Here is a 24489-nt window from a genome sequence, read left to right on the forward strand (position 1 = left end):
TAGTTATGAATTTTTTTTGTCATTGTCTATTTCTGTTTTGTTTGTTTATTTATTTTATTTTTTTATATTCCACATGTAAGTGAAATCATAAGGTATTTGTCTTTCTCTGTCTGACTTGTTTCACTTAGCATAATACCATCTAGTTCCATCCATGTTATCACAAATGGTAAGATTACATTCTGTTCTATGGCCAAGTAATATTTCATTGTATATATGTAAACTTGAATAACATATAACTAGTTTTATAGATTACTACAGATAAAGTATAAGTAAAGATATGATTTCTGGTATAAAACTGTAATATTATATTAAAACAAAACATTGATAAGAGTATATATTTTTAATCTATTATGGAAAATTAATGTAATTAGGCCCATATCTTCAAAACAATCAGAGAAGGTAGAAAACATTAGTGTTATTCAAATAATTACATGAAACAAATTATGTAAAAAATTAAGTCCAGCCATGCTTTCTTACTGAATAGCTTTGCCTTGTAAATACTAGGATATCAGTAACTATTTCTAAAATAAAGTTAAGTGATTTGACTTTTATCCCCAACAATGTTATTGAATTTCTTTCCTATAATAAAAATCAACAATTTATTTCATTCAAATATTGGGGCAGGGCAGGAGGTTGTGTGAGCATCACCAGCAATCAGCTTTAAGTAACAGTTCCAATACCTTAAAGAAAAGAATAGTAATGACACTTCTAAACAATTTTCAAGTGAAATGCTTACCTATTCTCTGGAGATGTGAGCAACATGGCAATTAAAAGTATGACCATGGAGCCAGAGTGCCTAGGGTCAAGCACTGGTCCAGCTACCTTCACCTTAGTCAACTGACTACTCAGATTTTTCACCTAAAAATGTTAAACAGCACCCTACATCACAAGAAATTATTATAAAGATTTAATGTATAAGGCTAAGCAAAATATTATGTGCTGGGCACATAATGTCAGATAGTGATGAAGATAATGATGCTTTTTATTAAATAACTACTAGTAAGTAATGTTATTACTACTAGTCTTTCCCTTCCTAGGAAGATCGGCAGGTAGCCTTCTCAAGCCCCAATACAGGCTACTTTGGCATGGTAGTGTTATGAACACATTTGGAAGTAAGATATTCAGTATTAGAGGCAACCTTTTAGAGCCTTGTACTAAGAAGGTCTGTCTTCAAAAGCTCATATTCTATGAAAATCCCTAAAAATTCAGGGTAAACTACCCCTTTATAGAATAAACATCTATCTTCAGACTCTCTGCAAATGTCACTTAACAGCAGAGGTAATCTTAGCATCTGTAATGACTTGGCCCTGACAGTGATGTGGAGTTGAATCAACCTCCTCAATTTGGCACTTTCTCCAATGTGATACACTCTCAGGGGATGTTATTGAACATGGAAACCTTAAGAGGAAAGAGAAACACAATGATTTAAAATCACTGTTTTTAAATATACCTTCACTGTTCTTCTGCATTTTGAATTCATGGGGAATGCTCTGGGTAGATGATGTATCCACTAGTGCTGAGCTTAAGGAGACTGGCACACCTTCAGAAAAATTCTTGGAGACTGTGGTATCAGTGCTAATAGGATCTCCACTGGCAGGATTCAAAGTATTTTCTGGATTTAGTGGTGAGTCCTTGGACTCTTCAGGAAGCTTCTCCTCTTTATGCATGATGTTTCCCTCAGAAGACAATAGTTCTTCTAGAAGAAAAAAGACAAAGGCAATTATCTTCAACAGACTTATAGTTCAATTACTATTAAAAGGTCAAAAATCTCCTAGTCTCCAATAATAATTCACTTAAGCCATGCTATACTAAACCACAAACCTTTAACACAAAGTATATGGCCATCCCCTCCTTGATATTTATAGTAATGGACACTGTCCTGAAATCCAAATTTATTCTATGACATCACCTACATTTGCTGTGAACACCTCACTAAAGCATTCACTTTCAGAAATGCCATTCTTCACAATTATTTGTTATGATCACTCAGCTGGTTTCTAAAATTTGCCAGTAGTTGGGCACTTAAAACTTTGGCTGGAGAGACTGTCAGATCTCAGAGGGAAGATGGGTGGAGGGACTGGAAGGCAGCTGAGGGTGTGGGGGTTGGGTGGAGAGGAGCAAAGGGGGGCGAATGGGAAGCATCTGTAATCGTGTCAACAATAAAAAAGAGACTTAATAAAAAAAAGAATCAACAAATTCAGTAAAGTTGCAGGATATTAAATTTAAAAAATAACAACACTAAGTTGAAGAGGTTAAAAACCCCCACATATGTTGATTACCAGAGGGAAGGGGGGTGGGGGGAGGTAGAAGAAGGGAGAGGGGGAATAAATGATAATAGAAGGAGACTTGACTTGGGGTGGTAAGCACATAATACAATATCAAGATGTTGTATTATAGAATTGTATACCTGAAACCTGTATAATTTTATTAACCAATGTCACCCCCAATACATTCCTCTTTATAGCATCTTTTAGTAGTATAAAGCTGAATGAAAATTTTTACTGTAATGGTTTGTTTTTAATCTAAGGAGAAAAATAACTGTGTCCTTCTGAAGAGAACAGAGTGCTCAACAAAGCTGCCAAAGCAGTAGCCTAATTGCCAAAATGAATTAGGCAAATACACCCCCTACCCTCAACACCACCATACAAGAGCATATGTAAGTGGTATAGAATGACTTTTCTTCCCAGTCTTGGGACATGTAGATACTATTTACCTTGAGAGGCATGCATCTCTATTTTGGGGAGCTTAGGAGAGAGAGGAGCAACATCAGATAGAGGCTGCTCAGAAGGTCGCTTGGTGGTTTGTTTTTCAGTTACATCTTCCTCAACTGTTTAAAAAAAAGTGTCTGTTATAACTAAGATATTCTAGCCTTTTCATATCATCAGCATAAAACACTTGTTTCTAAATCATTTTTCTACTATGACTTCATCAATAATCTATCAATTATTTGATTGGTTATGAATAGCATGTTCATTTCATCCTATTAAATATTTCAGTGACATCATATTCAAGAGTTTAAAGCATTATGTCTAGGTTTTACTTATTCTAGGGTCATCACATATCTGTAAATATCTCAAGAGGCAACCAATTATAATGTGTCTAAAAATGCTTAGGAAAATTGTTCCCATAAGCAAGAAAAGTTAAGAATTCAGAGTAGTTAAGATGTGTACAATAAATACCCCATTTTATAGGCAATAATCCTGGCCTAGGGCTACCGTTACAACAACTCTGCTGCTTATTTATCATTCAACCAAATGCATTTCTAGTTAAAGGACCGTTCTTGAAGGCATGATCCTGAAAGTAAAGACAACTCAAATTATCAATTATATTCTAAATAGTAATTCCTATCTTGAGTTAACCTTCAACTAAAAGGGAAAATAAAGTATAATAGAAATCTTAAAAGTCTGATAATAGACCTCAAGAGAGAAGAACCAAGTTCAAACTTCACCTGGTTCAAAATGGTTGGAGGCTAAGGCATGCCTCTCAAAATCATCTGATGAGCAACCTTTAGCCATCTAGTTACTGACTGACTACTAACAAATCTAAGAGAGCTATTACCACTTGATTTTATTTTTGATCATGGACTATAAAACCAACAGGGAAAATATATTTTAGTGAATGACAAATATGTCTATAATTATAACATTTTAATTATAAGAAAAAATTATTTTTTCATACCCATGCAATGATATAGAAAATTTGAATACAAGTATAGTTCTCCATAGATATTTCTTTACCTCAGAATCTTAGCAAGATCAGAAAAAAAGTCTTTACTAATCATTTACTTGTAATATTCTAATGCTTTCTGCATGAAAAGTTTATGAAACTGGTGTATGGTCTACTACCTGGTGCTGATACAAACATAATATTGACTCTTGATTTCTGCTTCTGGGTATTAGAGTAAGTTCAGGCATAAAATTATTCCTGCAGAGATAACTAGAAAAATCCAGATAATTAAAAAAACACTTTCAAAAGTCATCACAGAGAGGTACTTCCAGGGGGGCTGATTAAGGATTTCTGAAAATCCACTCCTTTATAAAAATAATGAAAACACTGGCAAAATCAACTTTTTCAAAACTCTGGATATTAACTAAAGGATTACAGCAATCGAAAAAGAATTTATTCAAGAAAAAACTGGTTGAACCTCAGAAAGAACAGCAAAGTCATTTTAACTTCCCTAATACCATCCCTTTAATCCCAGTTTTGCAGCAGATTTGCAAACAAACACCTTCATAACTATAATAGCTATGAAAACCAGTAGCCTAGACATTACTGGAGAGGGCATGATGGATTTGGAGCTCTCCAACAGCCACAGCCACGGAGAACTGTCACTATTTGAGCAATCTTGCAGGTAAGTTAATAGCTCTGATCTCAGGTATTGTTATATTTGACCTGAATCAGAACCTGCTCTGTCTGAACAGCCCTATCTCCAAGGCATTAAAAAAAAATACATTGGCAACTGTTTAACGTTGCAGCTGCCAAAGGCAGCAGTACAGGTTGGGGCTAATAAGGAACTAACCAAAAAGCCTGAAAAGAAAAACTGGAGAAAGATGTCCATTAGGGTGAAAAGCACTGAGATGTTCCTGGGGATCTAGACAGCCTTATGCATGCTTAGCAAAGTACAGAGAAGGCCCTAATCTTTGTTTCTTGCTGATCTTAAGACCCTGCACAAAGCAGACTTGTAAACTGCCCCTGGAGTATTGAATATAAGTCCCAACACATACTAAAAAACAAAACAAAACAAACTCCAAGGTAAGTCCCAAGACACACACACACACACACAAATTCGTATGGCTGGGAGACATAACAGTTCCAGACATTTAAGGAAATCCCTGCCCAATCATTACCTGACCACTAAGCTAACTGAGAAGATTTCAGTAGCCATACATGAAAAAATTAGCTCAGGAAAAGTTAATAAATTAGTCCAGGAAAGTCACTATATAAACAACAACAGCAACAGCAAACCCTATAGATTGGGAGAAAATTTAATTATCAGAATTACTGCATTATATAATTTTAAAATGCTGTTTTCAATTAAAAAATTAGGAGACATGCAGAGATACAGAAAAATATGGCCCATACACAGGGAAGGAAAATGTCAACAGAAACTGCCTCTGAGGAAGGTCAGACACTGGACTTATTAAACAAAGACTTTAAATAACCTATTTTATATATGTTCAAAAAACTTTTTAAAAATCATGTCTAAGGAAAGTATGAGAACAATGTCTCACCAAATAGAGACTACCAATAACGCAATAAAAATAAGTGAAAAGAAATTTGGGACTTTTAAAAAAGTATAATAAATGAAATAAAAAATTCACTTGCTAGGTTCAACAGAAGATTTGAACTAGAAGAAGGAAGAATCAACAAATTTAAAGAAAGGTCCATTGACATATAGTTTGAGGATTAAGAAGAAAAAAGAATGAGGAAAAATGAACAGATGTCAGAGACCTGTGGTACACCATCTAGCATGACAAAACACATATAATGGAAGAGTCTCAGGACAGAAAAGGGGCAGAAAGAATATTTGAAGAAATAATGGGTCCTAGCTGGATAGCTCAGTTGGTTGGAGTGGTGCCTCGATACGCCAGGGTTGTAGGTTCGATTACCAGCAGGGAATATATAAGAATCAACCAATGAATGCATAAATAAGTGGAACAACAACTCGATGTCTCTCATTTTCTCCCTTCATTACTCCCTCCCTCCCTTTCTCTTTTGCTCTCTAAATCAATAAATAAAAATTAAAGAAAGAAATAATGGCTAAAAGTTTCCAAAATTTGATGAAAAACATTAACCGGCATATCCAAAAAGTTCAACATCCAAGAAAAATAATTCAAAGATATCCACACCTAGAAAAAAACTGTCAAAAGCAAAAGACAAAATGAATTTTGAAATCAACAAGAGAAAGCAAATCATATAAGGGAGTCTCAATAAGATTAGCAACTAACTACAAACTACAGAAGGAAGTGGGATGACACATCCAAATCTCCAACACAAACAGATGATCAATCAAGAATTCTACATTCAGCAAAAGTAACCTTTAAACAATGAAGGGGAAAATAAACTCTCCATAAACAAAAACTGAGACTATTCTCATAAGCAGTCTGAGGTGACCTCTAAAATGTTTCGCTATTCACTTGACCCAGAAAATCCCACAAAATCATGCAAATTAAGAGGTTCAAATCTTCGTGTTTACATTAATAACCCTCCTGAAACTGCTCAGGTCATCAAGGGTATGCATATCCAAAAACCCACCAAGTATCTGAAGGATGTCATTTTACAAGTAGCAACATATAACATTCTATCGTTACAATGGTGGAGTTGGTAGGTGTGCCGAGGCCCGTGGTCGGCAAACTGTGGCTCGCGAGCCACATGTGGCTCTTTGGCCCCTTGAGTGTGGCTCTTCCAGAAAATACCACAGCCTGGGCGAGTCTATTTTGAAGAAGCGGCGTTAGAAGAAGTTTAAGTTTAAAAAATTTGGCTCTCAAAAGAAATTTCAATCGTTGTACTGTTGATATTTGGCTCTGTTGGCTAATGAGTTTGCTGACCACTGGCCTAGGCCAAACAGTGGGGCTGGAGGCAGGATCAGTGGCCCAAAAAGATCAATGATTTTTGCTGCATGTGCTTAAGAATGCAGAGAATAATGTTGAACATAAGGGTTTTAGCTTTAGATTCTCTGGTCACTGCCCACATCTAAGTGAATAAATCTCCCAAGATGTGGTGCAGAACTTATAGAGCTCCTGGGCAAATTAACACATACATGAGCTCTCCCTGTCACATGGAGATAATCCTTACTGAAAAAGGAAATTTTTCCTAAACCTGAAGAGGAAGTTGCAAAGAAGAAAAGGTTATTCCAAAAGAAACGAAAGAAACGAAAACTTGTGGCCCAAAAGTAAATTCAGCATCAAATAAATGCTAATAAAAACTGAGAGAATTCCACAATTGCAGAGATACCCTATAAGAAATACTAAAGGGACTCCTTCAAGTTGAAATTAAAGAACACTAGATAGTACAAGAGGCCCCTCTTATCCATGAAGAGTACATTCCAAGACCCCTGGATGCCTAAAACCATGGACAGTATCAAATCCTATATATAATTTTTCCTATACACACATACCTATGATAAAGTGTAATCTATGAATTAGGCACTGTAAGAGATTAAAACCAATATCATAATAAAACAGAACAATTATAACAATGTACTATAAAATAAAAGTTATGTGAATGTAGTCTCTCTCAAAATACCTTATTGTACTATACTCACCTTTCTTCTTATGATGATGATGTAGGATGATACAATGCCTATGTGATGAGGTGAAGTGAGCTGAATGACGTAGCACTGTACGTAGCATTAGGCTACTATAAGATTTAATTGAACACACACAAGCACAGCAATACCATGACATTAGATCTAATAACTGAGACGGCTACTAAGTGAATAGTGAGCAGGTACTATATACAATGTAGTCACACTGGACAAAGAGATGATCCTCATCTCAGGCGAGGCAAAATGAGATTTCATCATGGTACACAGAATGTTGTGCAATTTAAAATTTAAGGATTGTTTATTTCTGGAATTTTTCATTTAATATTTTTAGACCACAGTTAACCATGGGTAACTGAACCACATATAAGGAGACTGTATTGATAATTTATAAAGTCATAGTAAGTAAAGATACCTTCAACTATTGTATAAAGTAAAACATCTGTTGTGCCAAAACAAAAACAAAAATTAATTCAAAATAGATCAATGACCTAAATAGAATAGCTATAAAATTCTTAGGAGACAACACAAAAGTAAATCTTTGTAAACATGAATGAAAGCAATGTTTTCTTAGATGTGATATCAAAAGTACAAGAAACAAAAAAAAGATAAATTGGACTTCATCAAAATTAAACACTTTAGTGCTTCAAAGCACACCATCAAGAAAGTGAAAGGAGCCCTAACCAGTTTTGCTCAGTGGATAGAGCGTCGACCTGTGGACTGAAGGGTCCCAGGTTTGATTCTGGTCAAGGGCATGTACCTTGGTTGCAGGCACATCCCCAGTGGGGTGTGTGCAGGAGGCAGATGATCGATGTTTCTCTCTCATCAATATTTCTCTCTCATCAATGTTTCTAACTCTCTCTCTCTCTACCTTCCTCTCTGTAAAAAAAAAATCAATAAAAAAAATAATAATATATATATATAAAAGTGAAAAGACACCTATAGGATGGGAGAAAATGCAGGGTGGGGCAAAAGTAGGTTTACAGTTGTATGCAAAACAGAATTTATTCTTTTAATATCATTTATTAATTATTGCATTATTTTCCATAATGAACAACTATAAACCTACTTTTTCCCCTCCCAATATATGCAAACCATATATTTAATATGGAACTTGTTTACAGTATGTATAAAATATCCTTTGTATATTATACATATATTTAACAAGTAAATATGTACATAATATATATACATAATATATATAATGAAAATAAACAATTTTATTATATATTATATATAATATTTGTTTTATTATATGTATAATAAATATATTTATAAGAAATAAAGAACTCAATTAAAAATGGGCAAAGGATTTGAATAGATATTTCTCCAAAGAAGATATACAAATAGCCAATAAGCAGATGAACAGATAGATGTTCAACATGCAAATCAAACCACAATGAAATATCTTTCAGGTTTTGATTCTCAAGTTCATTATGAATACAAAAAGAAATTGCTTTCTCACTTTGAATGAACAAAAATCCTACATAATAAAAGCCTGATATGCTAAGTGTCTAGTCATTTGGTCGTCCATTCAACCAATCAAAGTGTAATATGCTAATGATATGCTAAGGGTGTTCAACCACTCACTGTGATATGCACTGACCACCAGGAGGCAGACAGTTGACCAGTCGACCAGTCGCTATAATGTGCACTGACCACCAGGGGACAGACACTCCAACCGGTAAGTTAGCTTGCTGCTGGGGTCCGGCCAATCAGGACTGAGCGAGATGGGCCAGACATACCCTGGAACCCTCCCGGGGTCCCTCCCTGGCTGGCCAACCTCCTGTGTCCCTTCCTGGCCCCGATCATGCACTGGTGTGGTCCCTCAACCTGGCCTGTGCCCTCTCGCAATCCAGGACCCCTCGGGAGATATCGGAGAGCCAGTTTCAGCCTGATCCCACAGACCAGGCCAATGGACCCCACTTGTGCACGAATTTGTGCACTGGGCCTCTTGTAACTATCCTATATAATAAAAGGGTAATATGCAAATTGACCCTAACGGTGGAACGACCAGTTGCTATGACACACACTGACCAACAGGGGGAGACACTCAATGCAGGAGCTGCCCCCTGGTGGTCAGTGCACTCCCACAGGGGGAGCTCAGCTCAGTCACAAGCCCGGCTGATGGCTGCAAGTGCAGCAGCGGAGACAGCGGGAGCCTCTCCCACCTCCTCGGCAGCACTAAGGATGTCCAACTAATGGCAGTCACACATCCCCCATAGGCTCCCGGGCTGCCAGAGGGATGTCTGACTGCCAGCTTAGGCCTGATTCCCCGGGGAGTGGGCCTAAGCTGGCAGGTGGACATTCCCCGAGGGGTCCCAGACTGTAAGAGAGCACAGGTGGGCTGAGGGACCCCCCGCCATTCCCAAGTGCATGAATTTTCATGCACCAGGCTTCTAGTATAGTTTACATGTCTAATTATCATTGTAGATAAAATGTTTACTCTGAGGACACAAGGAAAAACTCTGCATTAAACAAGATTCTTGAGTTAATTATAATTTGTAATATAAAACAGAAGCACATTATAAAATTTTACATTTTCTCTTACCTGGTTTATTTTTATCATCCTCTGCGGTACTAAGAATATTACCTCTGCAAGCACTAAAAGGCTGACTACTCAAAAGGTTATCACAGTGCAGGCTGTGGCACAAGTTTTCAAGAAAGCGAAGAGCAAATGATGCACTGTTCACTGGAGGGAGCTGGATGGAATGAGTTTCCCCATCAAAGGAGGCTATTGAAAAAAAAATAGGTATCAGAACTACATCACAGAAAGATGAGAACTACAATCATTAAAAAAAAAGCCATCATATTGCATTTAGGAAATGTAATATAACTATAATTTGTGGGATTTTTTTTGTAATTTACGAAGGAATAATCTTAAATTATAAAAGTTCCTCCCATTAAAACATAACGACCTATATTAGTGAAATCATTCTCATTTAAAAATGTTTGTAAAACAACAGAAACCCACTCACTGATCTATACAACACTTTCTACTATTTCAAACATTCCATGTATACAAATGTCATAGTATCTGATCCCCAAATCATTAAAGCTGTATTTATCTTTTAATCACTTCTTGATTCACATTTTTATTTAGAGCTTCTATGAATCAGTCTGTTTTCTAAAAAAAATTAAAATGTATTATCACTAAGGTACTGTGTACATAATGAGCTTAACAAAGCATGTAAAAGAAAAAACTATCTGTACCTTTTATCTCAAGTTACAGTATTACTCTGACAATGTATATTTTCAAAAGTAAAGTTAAACTGGGTTACAAGCCTATAAACATGTAACTATAATAAATATTCTATTATATCAACATAATAAATATCCTAATATTATAAAGTTAAAAGAATAGAAATATTATAAAATAATCTAAAAATTATAAAATGTTTGCCTTCTGAAAATCAAATTAAGAAAAGCTGAATAAAGAATTAGATGAGCATACCAGTTATTACTTCTCCTCCACGATTATCTGCCTTAAGGAATCCAAAAACAGTCTTACTGTCAATGCCACAGTCCACACAAGCCTGCACAGTCCGCCGGAGCACCACATTCACAGGGCCCGGGCCAAAGTGGTCAGGCAACCGCTGGATTTTATTCTGATCCAGGTAAGGGCCACAGTCTCCATGTTTGTTTATATAAACACACACTTGAGGAAAAAATGTGTATACAAAAATAACAATTAAATTAGTTAATAAAAACATAAATATATATTCAACTACAATATCCCACAAGTCTCAATTCACTCTAGAGAACCTAAATACAGTTAATATCAGTGATCACTTATTCTACCTAGAATATGTATCTAAATATATTTTTATATTTAAGTAAAGATATTAAAACAAAAAAAAAGAAATAATACAAATGATTATGCAATTTTCTAGCATTGTGCCCAAACTGATTATAATAAAAACTACAAAACAATTCATTATACATTCCCACATTATATAACCTGACATAAACATAGATTAATATTTTCACCTTTAAACTGTACACACAGTATAGAAATTTTTTTCAAGATTGGTCATGTTAGAATAGAGAGCCCAAAAATACTAGGTGTACCGGTTAATAATACGGATTATTAAACACAAAGAAAACACGATAATTTCAAGAGAAATAACAAAAGTGCTTTATTCAAAGTAACGTCCATCGCTAGCTATGCATTTCCCCCATCTTTCAGGTAATTTGTGGATATCATCCCAATAGAACTTTTCTTGTTTTGAGGCAAACCATTCAGAGACCCAATTTTCCACTTCTTCATATGTTTTTGAAGTGCTGCTCAGAAAGTGTGTGTGCCATTGAGCAGAACAAGTGGTAATCTGAAGGAGCAAGGTCTGGTGAATACAGCGGGTGGGTTAATACTTCCCAGGCAAGATCTTTTAACGTGTCTTTAACTGGTTTTGAAGTGTGTGATGGTGCGTTATCATGAAGCAAAATTACTTTGCCGTGTCTTCTGGCCCATTCTGGTTGTTTTACGATCACAAGTGTGGTTCAAATTGACCTGGACGTTGTCTTTCACATCAAAATCATCACTTTTAAAGCGTTTAAACCAGCGTTCACAAGTATCTTGAGATGGAGCATGTTCACCATAAGCTTCCCGAAGTATACGATAACTTTCAGCAGCACTTTTTTTCAAAATAAAGTAATGAATTAAAACTTCCCACAAATGCTCTTTTTTGGCACGAAATTAAACATTTTAAGCGTAAAAATATCTAAGATGTTAACACCTTCTCAAAATTTGACATATGAAGTTTTGAAGCTTGTTGTCAATACAACAAAATAGCATACATATCATATTGCATATATATCAACATATGTGCAACTCAATCTATTGAAAAAAATCTGCATTATTAACAGGTACACCTGGTAAACCCAAGCCTAATAATGGTCAATTAATCTATGACAAAGGAGGCAACAATATACAATGTGGTAAAGACTGTCTATTTAATAAATGGTGTTGAGAAAACTGTACAGTACAAAAAAATGAAACTAGACCACTTTCTTAAGCCATATATAAGAATAAACTAAAAATGGATTAAAGACTTAAATAAAAGACACAAAGCCATAAAACTCCTAAAAGAAAACATAGGCAGTAAACTCTTTGACATTGCTCTTAGTAATATTTTTTCCGATATATCTCATTAAGCAAGGGAAACAAAAGAAAAAACAAACACATTCCTTTATCAATTGCAACAAAAAGAATAAAATACTTAGGAATAAACTTAATAAAGAATATAAAGCACATATTTACTGAAAACTACATGACATTATTAAAAGAGATTGAAAAAGATACAATAAAATGGAAAGATATTCTAGATTCATTAATTGGAAGAATCAACATAATTAAAATGACTATATTACCCAAAGCAATAAACAGATTTAATGCAACCCCCATCAAAATCTCAATGTCATTTTTTAAAGAAATAGAATAAAAAATCATCAGATTTGTATGGAATGACAAAAGACCCCAAATAGCCAAAGCAATCCTGAGAAAAGAAAAGAACGAAGCCAGGGGTATCATACTACCTGACTTCAAATCATACTACAGAGCAATGATAATCAAAAAAGCAATGGCATTGGCAGAAAAACAGACATACAGACTAATGGAACAGAATTGAGAGCCCAGAAATAAAACCACATATATAATTTTTGACAAAGGAGCCAAAAATGTACAAAGGAGAAAAGAAAGCCTCTTCAATAAATGGTGCTGGGAAAATTGGAAAGCAACATGCAAAAGAATGAAACTAGACTACAGTTTGTCCCCATGTACAAAAATTAATCCAGGATGGGTCAAAGACCTAAATATAAGATCTGAAACAATAAATTGCAAAGAAGAAAACATAGGTACTAAACTTCTGGACCTTGGCCATAGAGAAGATTTTATGATTTTGACAAAGCAAGAGAAGTAAAGGCACAAATAAATGAATGGGACTATATCAAACTAAAAATCTTCTGCACAGCAAAAGAAACAAAAAGGCAACGAACTGAATGAGAGAAGGTATTTGTAAACAAGGACTCTGACAAGGGCTTAATATCCAAAAAAAGTAAAGAACTCATACAACTCAACACCAAACAAACAAACAAACAATCCAATTAAAAAATGGGCAGCCCTGGCTGGTTTGGCTCAGTGGATAGAGCATTGGCCTGTGGATTGAAGGGTCCTGGGTTCGATTCCAGTCAAGGGCATATGCCCAGGTTGCGGGCTAGATCCCCAGTAGGATGTGTGCAAGAGGCAGCCGATCAATGATTCTCTCTCATCATTGATGTTTTTTATCTCTCCCTCTCTTTTCCTCTCTGAAATAAATAATAAATAAATAAATAAGAGGGAGAGAGGGCCCCACCAGAGTGACTCAGTTGGTTGAGCATTGTACTATGCACTGAAAGGTTGTCCGTTCAATTTCTGGTCAGGGCATATGCCCAGGTGGCGGGTTTAAATGCCAGTCAAGGCATGTACAGAGGCAGCCAATCTACATATGTTTCTCTCTTATATTGATGTGTCTATCTCTCTTTCTTCCCCTCCTTCTCTCCCTCCGTCCACCTTCTTCTCTCTAAGCATAACCTCTGATGAGCATTGAAAACAAAATGGGCAGAGGACCTGAACAGACACTTCTCCAAAGAATACATACAAGTGACCAACAGATACATGAAAAGATGCTCAGATTCACTAGCTATTATGGAAATGCAAATCAAAACCACAATGAGATACCACCTCATACCATTAGAATGGCTATTATCAATAAGACAAGTGTTAGAGAGGTTGTGGAGAAAAAGGAACCCTCATTCACTGCTGGTGAAAATATAAGCTGGTAGAGCCACCATGAAAAACAGTATGAAGATTCCTCAAAATATTAAGAATAGAATTACCATATGACCCAACAATCCCTCTTCTAGGTATCTACACGAAAAATTTGAAAACATTTGTTTGCAAAGACATATGCAACCCTATGCTAATTGCAGCATTATTCATGGTGGTCAAGACATAGTAACAACCAAAGTATCCTTTGATCAATGATTGGATAAAGAAGATGTGGCACATATACACAATTGAATACTACTCAACCATACAAAAGAATAAAATCTTACCATTTACAACATGGATGGACCTAAAGTGTATTATGTTAAGTGCAATAAGACATAGAGAGAGACAGATACCATATGATCTCAATTATATGTGGAATCTAAAGAACAAATAAATAAACAAAATTGAAACAGACTCATAGATGCAGAGAACAGACTGATGGTTGCTAGATGGGAGGGGAGTTGAGAGGCTGGGTGAAAAGATGAAGGTATTAAAAGAAATAGAAAATATCCATTACTGCACTGGCCAGTGTAGGTCAGTAGTTAAGGTGTCGGGCAGAGCAACGAAGGGTAGCAGGTTCCATTCCTGGTCAGGGGCTGTACCTGGGTTGCATATTCCATTCACTGCCTCAATTGGGGCACGATATGTCCCTCTCACATCAATGTTTCTCTCTCTCTCTGTTTCTCGCTGTGCTTCTTCCTCCCTCCTTCCCTCCTTTTTATCCCTCCCTCCCTCTTTCCCTTCCAGTCTCTCCAAAAATCAATGAAAAAAAATTCTCATGTGATAATTTTAAAAAATGGCCATTACAAAATAGTCACAGGGATGTAAAGTATAGCATAGGGAATATAGTTAATAATCTATAATAATAAAAGCATAATATGCTAATTAGACCAGATGTCAAAGCCAGGGCTGTGAGGGTCAGGCAAGCCACAACCAGCATGGCTGCAACAGACCAGTGGACTGAGGCAGGTGGGAGGGGCCTCCCTCTGTGAGGTTCCCAGGTGCCAGAGGGAAGCCAGTGCAAGCAGGTGGGGGAAGGAAGGCCTACTCTTGCACGAATTTCATGCATCAGGCCTCTAGTATTGTAATAACTAAGTATGGTACCAGGTGGGTACTAGACTTATTGGGGGAATCATTTCACAAATTATAAAAATGTCTAACCACTACGCTGTATACTTGAAACCAATATAATATTGAATGTCAATTGTAATTGGAAAATACATTCATTTTTGGACTGAATTTATTTTAAATCACCAATATTGTACCTTTATTATATTTTCTAAAGTAATCAGATAACTTAAGACATATGTCACGGTAAATTCTAATGACCTAGAGAAATTTTTTTATTAACTTTAAGAAAATAAAAATGTTCTTTCTATATATATGTCAAGGTTCACTGAAGAAAATTTAAAAATAAACGCTTTCCTTAGTATAATAAAAGCATATGATTTAGAAGCAAATCATCTATAATTACAGAAATGTCAATTTTTCTTCACTGAGACTAAAAAATCAACAATGTCACAATATGATGGTACATTACCAAACATAAAATCAAGCACATTATTTTTATTCGTTACCCATTACTTAATTTAAATTGTAAAATTTTCATATAGACATAGTCTAATAAAAAAAAACCTTAATCTCACCTTCGCTTATGTTGAACTTTATAATAATTCAACTTTTTGGCAATAGTCAGAGAAAAGATAGACTCTCTCACAAAAATGAAACAGCAATAAAAAACTTAACCTCCTTTGTATTATACTCATTTTACTAGTCTCTCCTAAAAATCAGAAATAATAAATTGATAAAATGAGGTATGTTACAATAATCATTTTTAAAAGTGATTTTCATTTCAAAAACTTAAAATTTAATTTCTCTTTAGTCAGGAAAGAAAAATTGTGGTACAAAGTCCTGGGAACAAAAGAGCATAGGGGAGTTATTAAGAATCTAGGAAAGGAAGCGGTAGAGCATGCTTTAAAAAATAGAAAAGGAATAAGAAAATGTGTAGGAGATGACAAATAAAAGAAATTGATTAGTCTGGGTCTGGTCATTTCATACTCTTCACAAAGCAGAGAACAATTTAAAGTCATCATGCCCCTTAACAGACAATGATCTGTCCAGATTTTGAAAGGCACTAAAAAAAGGCTTGAGGTAGCTTTTTAAAAATACAAATAGACAATAGGACAAATTGTGAAATGAGAGAAAGGAAAAACAAAAATAAGTTTGACAATGTAAATTTTATAAATCTTACTAAGATGGATAAAAACTTTTAAGAGTATTGAGTGACTCATGTATTTAAACACTCTTTTTCATTAACATCAAAATGAACAATCAGAATTTCAAAAAAAAATGCTTAAAGAAATGTTTATTATTATTTTTTCTCCTATTGTTTTACTTCCAGGACTTCAAATATACTGAAAATAATACATAATAAAAGATTGGTAAATTTATAGTCTTTTAGAAATACTAATTTACCTGTAGACATCACTATTTTAGATGACCCAGGACTGGGTTCCTTATATTCAACACCTCGGCCTCTGGTCAGCATCTTTACAGAAGTTGTAGATGTGGAACACATAACAGGAATAGATTTTTCCTGTTAAAAAAAATCAACAACAAAAAACGCAAGTATGCATTATTCTTTAAAAAACATTCCCAGATAGTAAGGTCAGAAAAGCACTAACATAGCTGGTCCACAAATGATCAGTTGCCGGATGTCCTGAGGATTGGAAACCCCTATGTGTGTGTGTGTGTGTGTGTGTGTGTGTGTGTGTGTGTGTGTGTGTAACTGCAGTACTTTCACACTGTGCTCCTCAGAGGGGCATATAATCTGGTCAAGTGGGAGAAAAAGAGACCAAGAAGCTGAGATTCCCAGTGCTACCCCTGCTCCAACTGGTCACACCTTAGCCAAAATAGTTTAGCAAAAATAGTTCACTCTAAAACTTGTTTTATTTTTTTTAGGTTCTCTATAAGACAAGTTTTCTCACACTGCTAAAGAAAACTCTGTAAATATAATCCAGCAAGAATACATTCAATGGAAGTGAGGGATTTCAACAAGACAGACGACAGAGTTGTCTTTAGAAAGCAGTCACACATCTAGCTTTTACTGTAACTAGTCTGCATTTCTCTATATTATATAAGACTAGAGGCCTGGTGTACAGGACCCCTCAGGGGATGTCTGACTGCGAGTATTGGCCTGATCCCTGCAGGCCAGGCCAAGGGACCACACTGGTGCACAAATGCACCAGGCCTCTAGTATGCATATAAGTTCTTTGGTTTATCTCTTCCCACCCTTCCTCTGCCCCACTTACATTCATCAGTCTGTTCCATGTTTCCATGCCTGTTCATTGAGCATCTGCCCTCTGGTGGTCAGTGAGCATCATAGCTACCAGACGAACAGTCATTTAGACTATATATATATATGATAGATAGATAATTCTGACATTACAAGTGGCTTATATGTAAAATTACACCTGTCTATAGTAATAAAAGGGTAATATGCTAATTAGACCAGATGTCCTTCTTGACATAGCCACATGGCGGGGGCCAAGGCAGAGGAGGTTAGGGGCAATGAAGCTGGCAGGGGAAAGAAGTTAGGAACTATCAGGCTGGCAGGGGAGAGCAGTTAGGGGCAATCAGGCAGGCAGGCAGGTGAGCAGTTAGGAGCCAGCGGTCCCAGATTGCGAGAGAGATATCTGACTGCCAGTTTAGGCCTAATCCCTCGAGGGGTCCCGGATTGGAGAGGGTGCAGGCCGGGCTGAGGAACCCCCTCCCCCCCCCCCCGTGCATGAATTTCGTGCACCAGGCCTCTAGTTGTATATAAGAACCAAATGTACGCTGGGCATTATTAAACATCACTAATACTTTATTTTATATCAACTTTTGAGGTTTCCTAGGAGCTATTTCATTGTGTCTATGTGATATATTGTTATGTTTAATCCCTTCACCTTCTTAAGTTCTGTCTTTTAATTAGAGTTTAGTCCACTAATCCTATCTAATAAAGACAGAATATGTAAATTGACCATAACTCCAAGGCAAAGATGGCGCCACCCACAGCCAATAAGGAGGGAATATGCAAATTGACATGACAAGGTGAGAGGTGGAAGGCGGCTCTGGCTGGAGTGAAGGCAGAAAGGCGGCTCCAGGCCAGAGCAACGGCGGAAAGGCAGCTCTGGGTCAGAGCGAAGGCGGTACCAGCAGCCAGTGGAAGGAAGGTTTATTCTTGCACGAATCTTCATGCATCGGGCCTCTAGTTTTTAACCTTTTGCACTCGCTTGCTTTTTTCTCGAGCTGCTACCGATGCTAACCGTGTCGAGTCACACTCGACATCCAAGTGCAAAAGGTTAAAATCATTATTAATGTGTTTATGTCTGGATCTACCGTTTTCTGTTTGTCTACTCTGTGTTTTGCTCCTCCATTCCTCCTTATCTTTTTTTTATTACTTAAATGGCTTTTTAGCTATGCTTCTTTGCATTTGTATTTTTAGAATATAACCTGGGGATTACAATGTCCAATCCATATAAAGTTAATACTGTACTACTTAACATAAAATATTGAAGCCTTACATTGATACAAATCCACGTCCCCCAACCCAAACCTTTATACTATAACTGTTTTATGTACTATATCTATGTATGTTATAAACCCCACAAGACTATAATTATTGCTTTAAACAGTTACATTATTTTAAAGAAACTAAGAAGAAAAATGTCCAAAAGTAAGTCATGTGTGTATTTACCCAGAGATAAGCTTTCTTCAGTATTTCTTACAGTGCTTGACTGCCAGTAATGAATTCTCTACGTATGCTTTATCTAAAAATGTAATCTTTAGTTCCCCTTCAGTCTTAAAGGGTATTTTTGCCAGGTATAAAATTTTGTATAACACCCTTCCTACTGTGTGTACTCCACCCCACCCCACCCCACCTCCAGAGTCTGTCAGTTTCCATTCATTCTCTAGTGTGTTCAGCTAGCTGCTTTTTCTATTATTTCCAGGTTTTAGAGTTGCTTTCTTGGAGGAAGTCAGTTGAATATAGATCTAGCATCATTAAATTGACCACATTGATTTCCCCACTCGCCCCAGTTTGAGGTATAATTTATGTACAGTAAAATTCACCTCAGATTGAATTGTAAAATATACTGAGTTTTAAATAAACTGTCTAAACATAAATACGCCCATGCAATCCTTTCAAAGTGGTTTTGGAGGTTCTTTCCCACAGTGTAATTGCTCTATGCATTTATTAGCAAATATGAATGCAGCATAGTGGGGACAAAAGCTCACAAACACTCCATACAGTTTTACAAGACACACTGCAGGAAAAAAGTGACTAAGGATCAATAGTACCCTAGGGTCTTGGTGGACTCATTCCTGAGGGAGATGGACTTCTTCATTCCTGGAGGGGGCATGCCTATTGGCATCCCTCAAGCAGGGAGAAGCCCAACTGGTTATCCCATGGGTGGTCTCATACCAGGTGGAGAAGCAATAATGAATGGAGGTAGGGTTGCTTGGCCCACGGATGTGGGGGGGGGGGGAGGCCCAGGGGGAGAGTCCCTGACTGGTGGGTACTGAGTTGGGGCTCCAGCAATACTGGAAGTGGCTGCAACTGCAGCAGCTGCTACAGTGTCTCTTCCATGTGGAGTCATTACCTATTGGGATGGTCTCCCAACCCCTTAGACAGAGCCTGGTAATCCAGCAGGAGCCTGAAGAATTGGAACACCAGCTGGTACTCCTTTGCCAGTGACCCTGCCAACTCCAGCTCCTCCTGCAGCTCCAACAAGTGGCACTCGAGCAATGCCAGTATCTTTGGAGGGAGGTACCTCCACACTCATGGAAACCAAGTTCGCCCCATGCAGATACACCAGACCCCAAACCCGCTTTTCTTCACATTCTGGCTGCTTCACATTCTTTGGCTTGATCTTCCTGAATTCATCACAATCACAGAGGATCAAGTTCATATGTTTTTGTCTAAAGCCTTGAAGGTGCCAATGAAGATTTGGCCATCTTGAAGGATACAATTCACTCTATAGTCGATGTTCTGCAGCGTTTTGCTGGTCTTTCCCACAGTCATGATTGCTGTTCCACCAAATCAAATGTCTACAGTAAAGTTTCAGGATCCTTAAGAACAAATGGTAGGCTACAGACAAAGAGGTATGATGCAGATTCTGCTACAAACAATGCAAGCTGGGGGCAGAAGCTTCAAACAGTAGGTGGAGCCTGGATTTCTGCTTGGAATCATCTACCTGGGATGTTCCAAGACTGCTTTAACCATCTCCTGGCATGTTAGCTAAGAATGCCTGCCTCAGTTCCACCTCAAAGTCCACCACAGGTACTTGCTGCTGCTGAGATGGCACTCTCAGTTGTTCAATAGAGGACAGCCTCTACATTGTCCTCTTACGTTTGAATTGGACTTCCACCTCTGGTACATGCTGATCCGTAGTCCATCTCAGTGTAAACAGTCCCTGGACCATTCCATCCCACCAATGGCCACTCCTCAGAACACAATATCAGGTATCTGCCGTGGCCACTCAGCTCTGTGCTGGACTCACAGCTGCAGTGCCAGCTAATCTCAATGTGGTTTTGAAGAGGTCAAAGACTATTCAAAGTTTTACTTTTCTCCAAGAAAAGAAATATCAATCTCAATGGCTATGTAGGCCGTAAAGAGCCGTGTGTGTGTGTGTGTGTGTGTGTGTGTGTGTGTGTGTGTGTGTGTGTATTCTTAGTGAACTCTTAAAGGGCTTCATCATACTCTTAGTAAATCCTAAACTATATGTTATAAATAATAAGGCACTACAGCCGAAACCGGTTTGGCTCAGTGGATAGAGCGTCGGTCTGAGGACTGGAGGGTCCCAGGTTCGATTCCGGTAAAGGGCATGTACATTGGTTGCGGGCACATCCCCGGTAGGGGGTGTGCAGGAGGCAGCTGGTCGATGTTTCTCTCTCATCGATGTTTCTAGCTCTCTATCCCTCTCCCTTCCTCTCTGTAAAAAATCAATAAAATATATTTTTTAAAATAAAATAAAATAAGGCACTACAGAGACCTATAATACAAATTAGTAGAAGACATAACTAACCTTTTGTGGGACTTTTTTCTTTGCTGTAACATTTTTAGCAGAACTTTCCTTCTTGGGGACTGGAGGACGTCCAGGTGGTTTAGCCCGTCCTGACTTCTTGGTCTGCTGTGTTGGGAGTGCTACAGCAGTTTTCTTTGCAGACTGCATTGACTTCCGGGTTGCTTTGGAAAGGGAAGACTGTCTTTTAGCTGTATTCTTTGTAGTAGCTGAGTGGGGGAAAACACAACACAAAAATAAAATTAAATGACATAATTAAGGTATTATCTTTTTACTACTCAAAATATAAATTAATCTTTAAAAACATTCCGACAGTTAATCATTGAAAACCACTTAAAATAAAGGTATGATTTAAAATGAAGTTTTAGGTATTTAGGATTTCTTATTATCAGGAAATAATCTAATTCTCTAGAAAAAAGTAAAGAGGCTTTTATGAGAGGAGCCAATAACTTTAAATTTAGTGCAGTGAAAATTTCTATTTACCTTTTGTCTGCTTCTCATATTTTTAGCCCTTAGCATAGAAAGAGTTCCTCCTTCATAAAATACTATGCAATTATGCTACTAATTATGCTATATGCAGGAATCACTTTGCCCATCAATTTGGAAGAACATAAAACAGCTACCAATGGCTCCCGCTTTACCTTTCAGAAGCCAGGTGAGTCCCCTGCACTTGATTTTTAATGGCTAAGGCACATTATCTTCGTATATGTATGTCTAATAACAAAGCTTCATATACTACAATACAGATGCCACATTAACATTGTCATAGAAGGACCACTATCAAGCCCAAGTGATTATATCTACTAGTTATCTGAAAGCCCAACCCAAACTGTTTTAATATTTCAAATGGCTCACAAACACTCATACAGTTTTACAGACACACTGCAGGACAATTACCTGCCATGTTACTTTAGTCTAGGTTCACAATTAAATATATACTTTTAGTATTATACCTTAATAACTTCATTTAAAAAAATGAATTTTACACACAATAAGAAGTACTAATGTCAAACAAATTTTTTTTACAGAATGAGTTATAGAAATAAAACATTTATACATCTATGCAAAAATCAACTACTTTTATTTTGAGAGCTTAATTTTACAACTTGAAAACCAATCTACCACTTTGCTCCTCCCATATTCAAGGACTAAGTGTATGTCTGACTGACCTTCGATGAAGAATACCACATCTTCCCTGCAGCCTTTTTATCTACCTTCTATCACCTCACATGTCAAGGAGAGGGAAAATCTTCTCTTGGATGACAGAACAAATGGAGAACCACTTAATTGTCACCATCATTCCCCCTTACCCCTATTTAGAGTAATTAATCTACTTACAACAGTCTCTTCTTACTTCTTTACCATCATCTACCTCATTCCCCACTCTCACTTCCACTTTCTTCAGTAATCAAATTCACATGTCTTCGTACACAGTCTCCCTGTCATCATCTTCAGTAATCTAACCATCACATTTCTCACACTTCATCATCCTAACCTCATCATTGGATATTTTAGCTCCTCCCTAAAATGGTTATACTTAGCAATATCTGGAACTCTTCTAACTCCAAGATAACCAACTGTGCCTGCTTTCTATATCTCCAATATCCTTACTTGTCATCTTTGCTTCATACCAACTGACCATGCTTTTATTCCCTTTTTTATCCTCATTGGAGGATATGTTTATTTTAGACAGAGAGGAATGGGAATAGAGATAAAGAGAAATAGAGCGAGAGAGAGAGAGAGAGAGAGAGAGAGAGAGAGAGAGAGAGATCGATGTGAGAGAGAAACATCGATTGCTTGCCTCCTTTATACACCCCAACTGGGGATTGAACCTGCAACCTTTTGGTATACAGGACAATGCTCCAACCAACTGAACCACCCGGCCAGGGACTAAGCATGATTTTCATTCTCTTTGAGATATAGCCACAAGTCCTGACAATTTCAGCCCTATCTTTTAGCTTTCTTCTGGCTTTACTTCACTCCCTTATCAACCTGCACCCAACTGTCCACCTCTACCAATAACCTCTAACTAGTATCATTTACTTTATTACCCCTTAATCTCTGACAATGTTCAGCAAGTCAGCTCCCACATCTAAATCACACTAGCATTTATTTTCTCTTGGTCCACGCTATACAAGGGTCAGCAATCTTCTTCTGTAAAGGACCAGATAGTAAATATTTTAGGCTATAAAGGCCATATACAGTCTCTGTTACATATTCTTTCTCATTTCTTCGTTTGCTTGTCTTTTTAAACCCTTTATGAATATAAAAACCATTCTTAGCTCACAGGCTGGAAGTGGCCCTTGGGTTGTAATTTGCCAACTCCTGCTTTAGAACATCAGAATATCATTGATGACTATAAAATCCACCCTTTTGGGGATCAAGCCTGCAACCCGGGCATGTGCCCTGACCAGGAATCGAATGGTGACCTCATGGTTCATAGGTCAATGCTCAACCATTGAGCCACACCCACTGGGCTAAATCTTTACTTCTTGACAACCTATTCATCTCCATAGTTCTGATCCAAGGTGACTAAGCAGAACATAATCATAAAAGCATCTCTGCTGCGTAAGCAGTTGACTATCAGAGACCTTAACACAGTATTCCATTCATAGTAGCAAGGGCACTCTCTGTCCTGGTCAGACACTGCCCACACCTCAATCTTGCCTTGCACAGGTCTCTGCCTATCACTTTTCCTTTTATCATCACATACTCTACAATACTGCTTTTTACCTTCTCGCTTTCCTACTGAGCCCAAAACAAGCATAAAAGTCCTTTTTAAGCCCCCCTTAATTTTAAAAAAGATTTGTTTTTCAACTAATCACTACAAGGGAAAGGATGGAAAACACTAGAAAAGTTACAAAGGAAAACAAGGTCTCTAATTTATAGTAGTAGCTGTACCAGTTTTTATGGAAATGAGACTTGCCTTTTCATCTTTTAATCCTCTGGGACCTTGCACCAAGTTACCTATTCTAACCTGCACAATTCCCTACTCATTTACTAAGCACAGATGGTTTGGTCAATATGGTCAGAGTCCAATAGTGTGACTAAGTCCAGCCTGTTACCTAAGCTCCTCCATTGTCCTTTCTGAGTCTCCATGATGACCCATGTAGGTTTCCCTCTCAATACCAAGAACCACAGTTTTACAGAATTAAAAATACCTCGAGCTTATAATAAAAGGTAACTCCCACAGAGAAATAAATAACTCATTCACTTGAAAAAGTAAAGATCTGCCTTTGGGGTCTCATAGAACATCCCAATTTGGGAAGTGGTGCCATGTCTTTTCTAGCAGCTTTAAAAAGATGATGTCTGGACAACCAAACCAAAATCAAATATACTGAAAGGATCTGAAG

At 37.1% G+C, this 24489-nt stretch overlaps 1 protein-coding gene and 1 pseudogene across 1 annotated transcript in view; both read right to left on the reverse strand.

Moving 5' to 3' along the window:
• SCML2 (Scm polycomb group protein like 2) overlaps nt 1–24489 on the reverse strand; it is a 56145-nt gene that overhangs the window by 3617 nt on the left and 28039 nt on the right. Inside the window, exons 7-12 of the mRNA XM_028129672.2 lie at nt 21140–21345; nt 16548–16668; nt 10719–10922; nt 9816–9998; nt 2714–2827; nt 1451–1696 (exon numbers count right to left, since the gene is read on the reverse strand). Of these exons, the coding sequence (XP_027985473.1) occupies nt 1451–1696; nt 2714–2827; nt 9816–9998; nt 10719–10922; nt 16548–16668; nt 21140–21345 (1074 nt within the window). The remainder of the gene's footprint in view (nt 1–1450; nt 1697–2713; nt 2828–9815; nt 9999–10718; nt 10923–16547; nt 16669–21139; nt 21346–24489) is intronic.
• Nucleotides 19414–20136, reverse strand: LOC114227395 (small nuclear ribonucleoprotein-associated protein N-like; annotated as a pseudogene).

The sequence above is a fragment of the Eptesicus fuscus genome, chromosome 1, assembly GCF_027574615.1.
Source record: "Eptesicus fuscus isolate TK198812 chromosome 1, DD_ASM_mEF_20220401, whole genome shotgun sequence".
Lineage (NCBI taxonomy): Eukaryota > Metazoa > Chordata > Mammalia > Chiroptera > Vespertilionidae > Eptesicus > Eptesicus fuscus.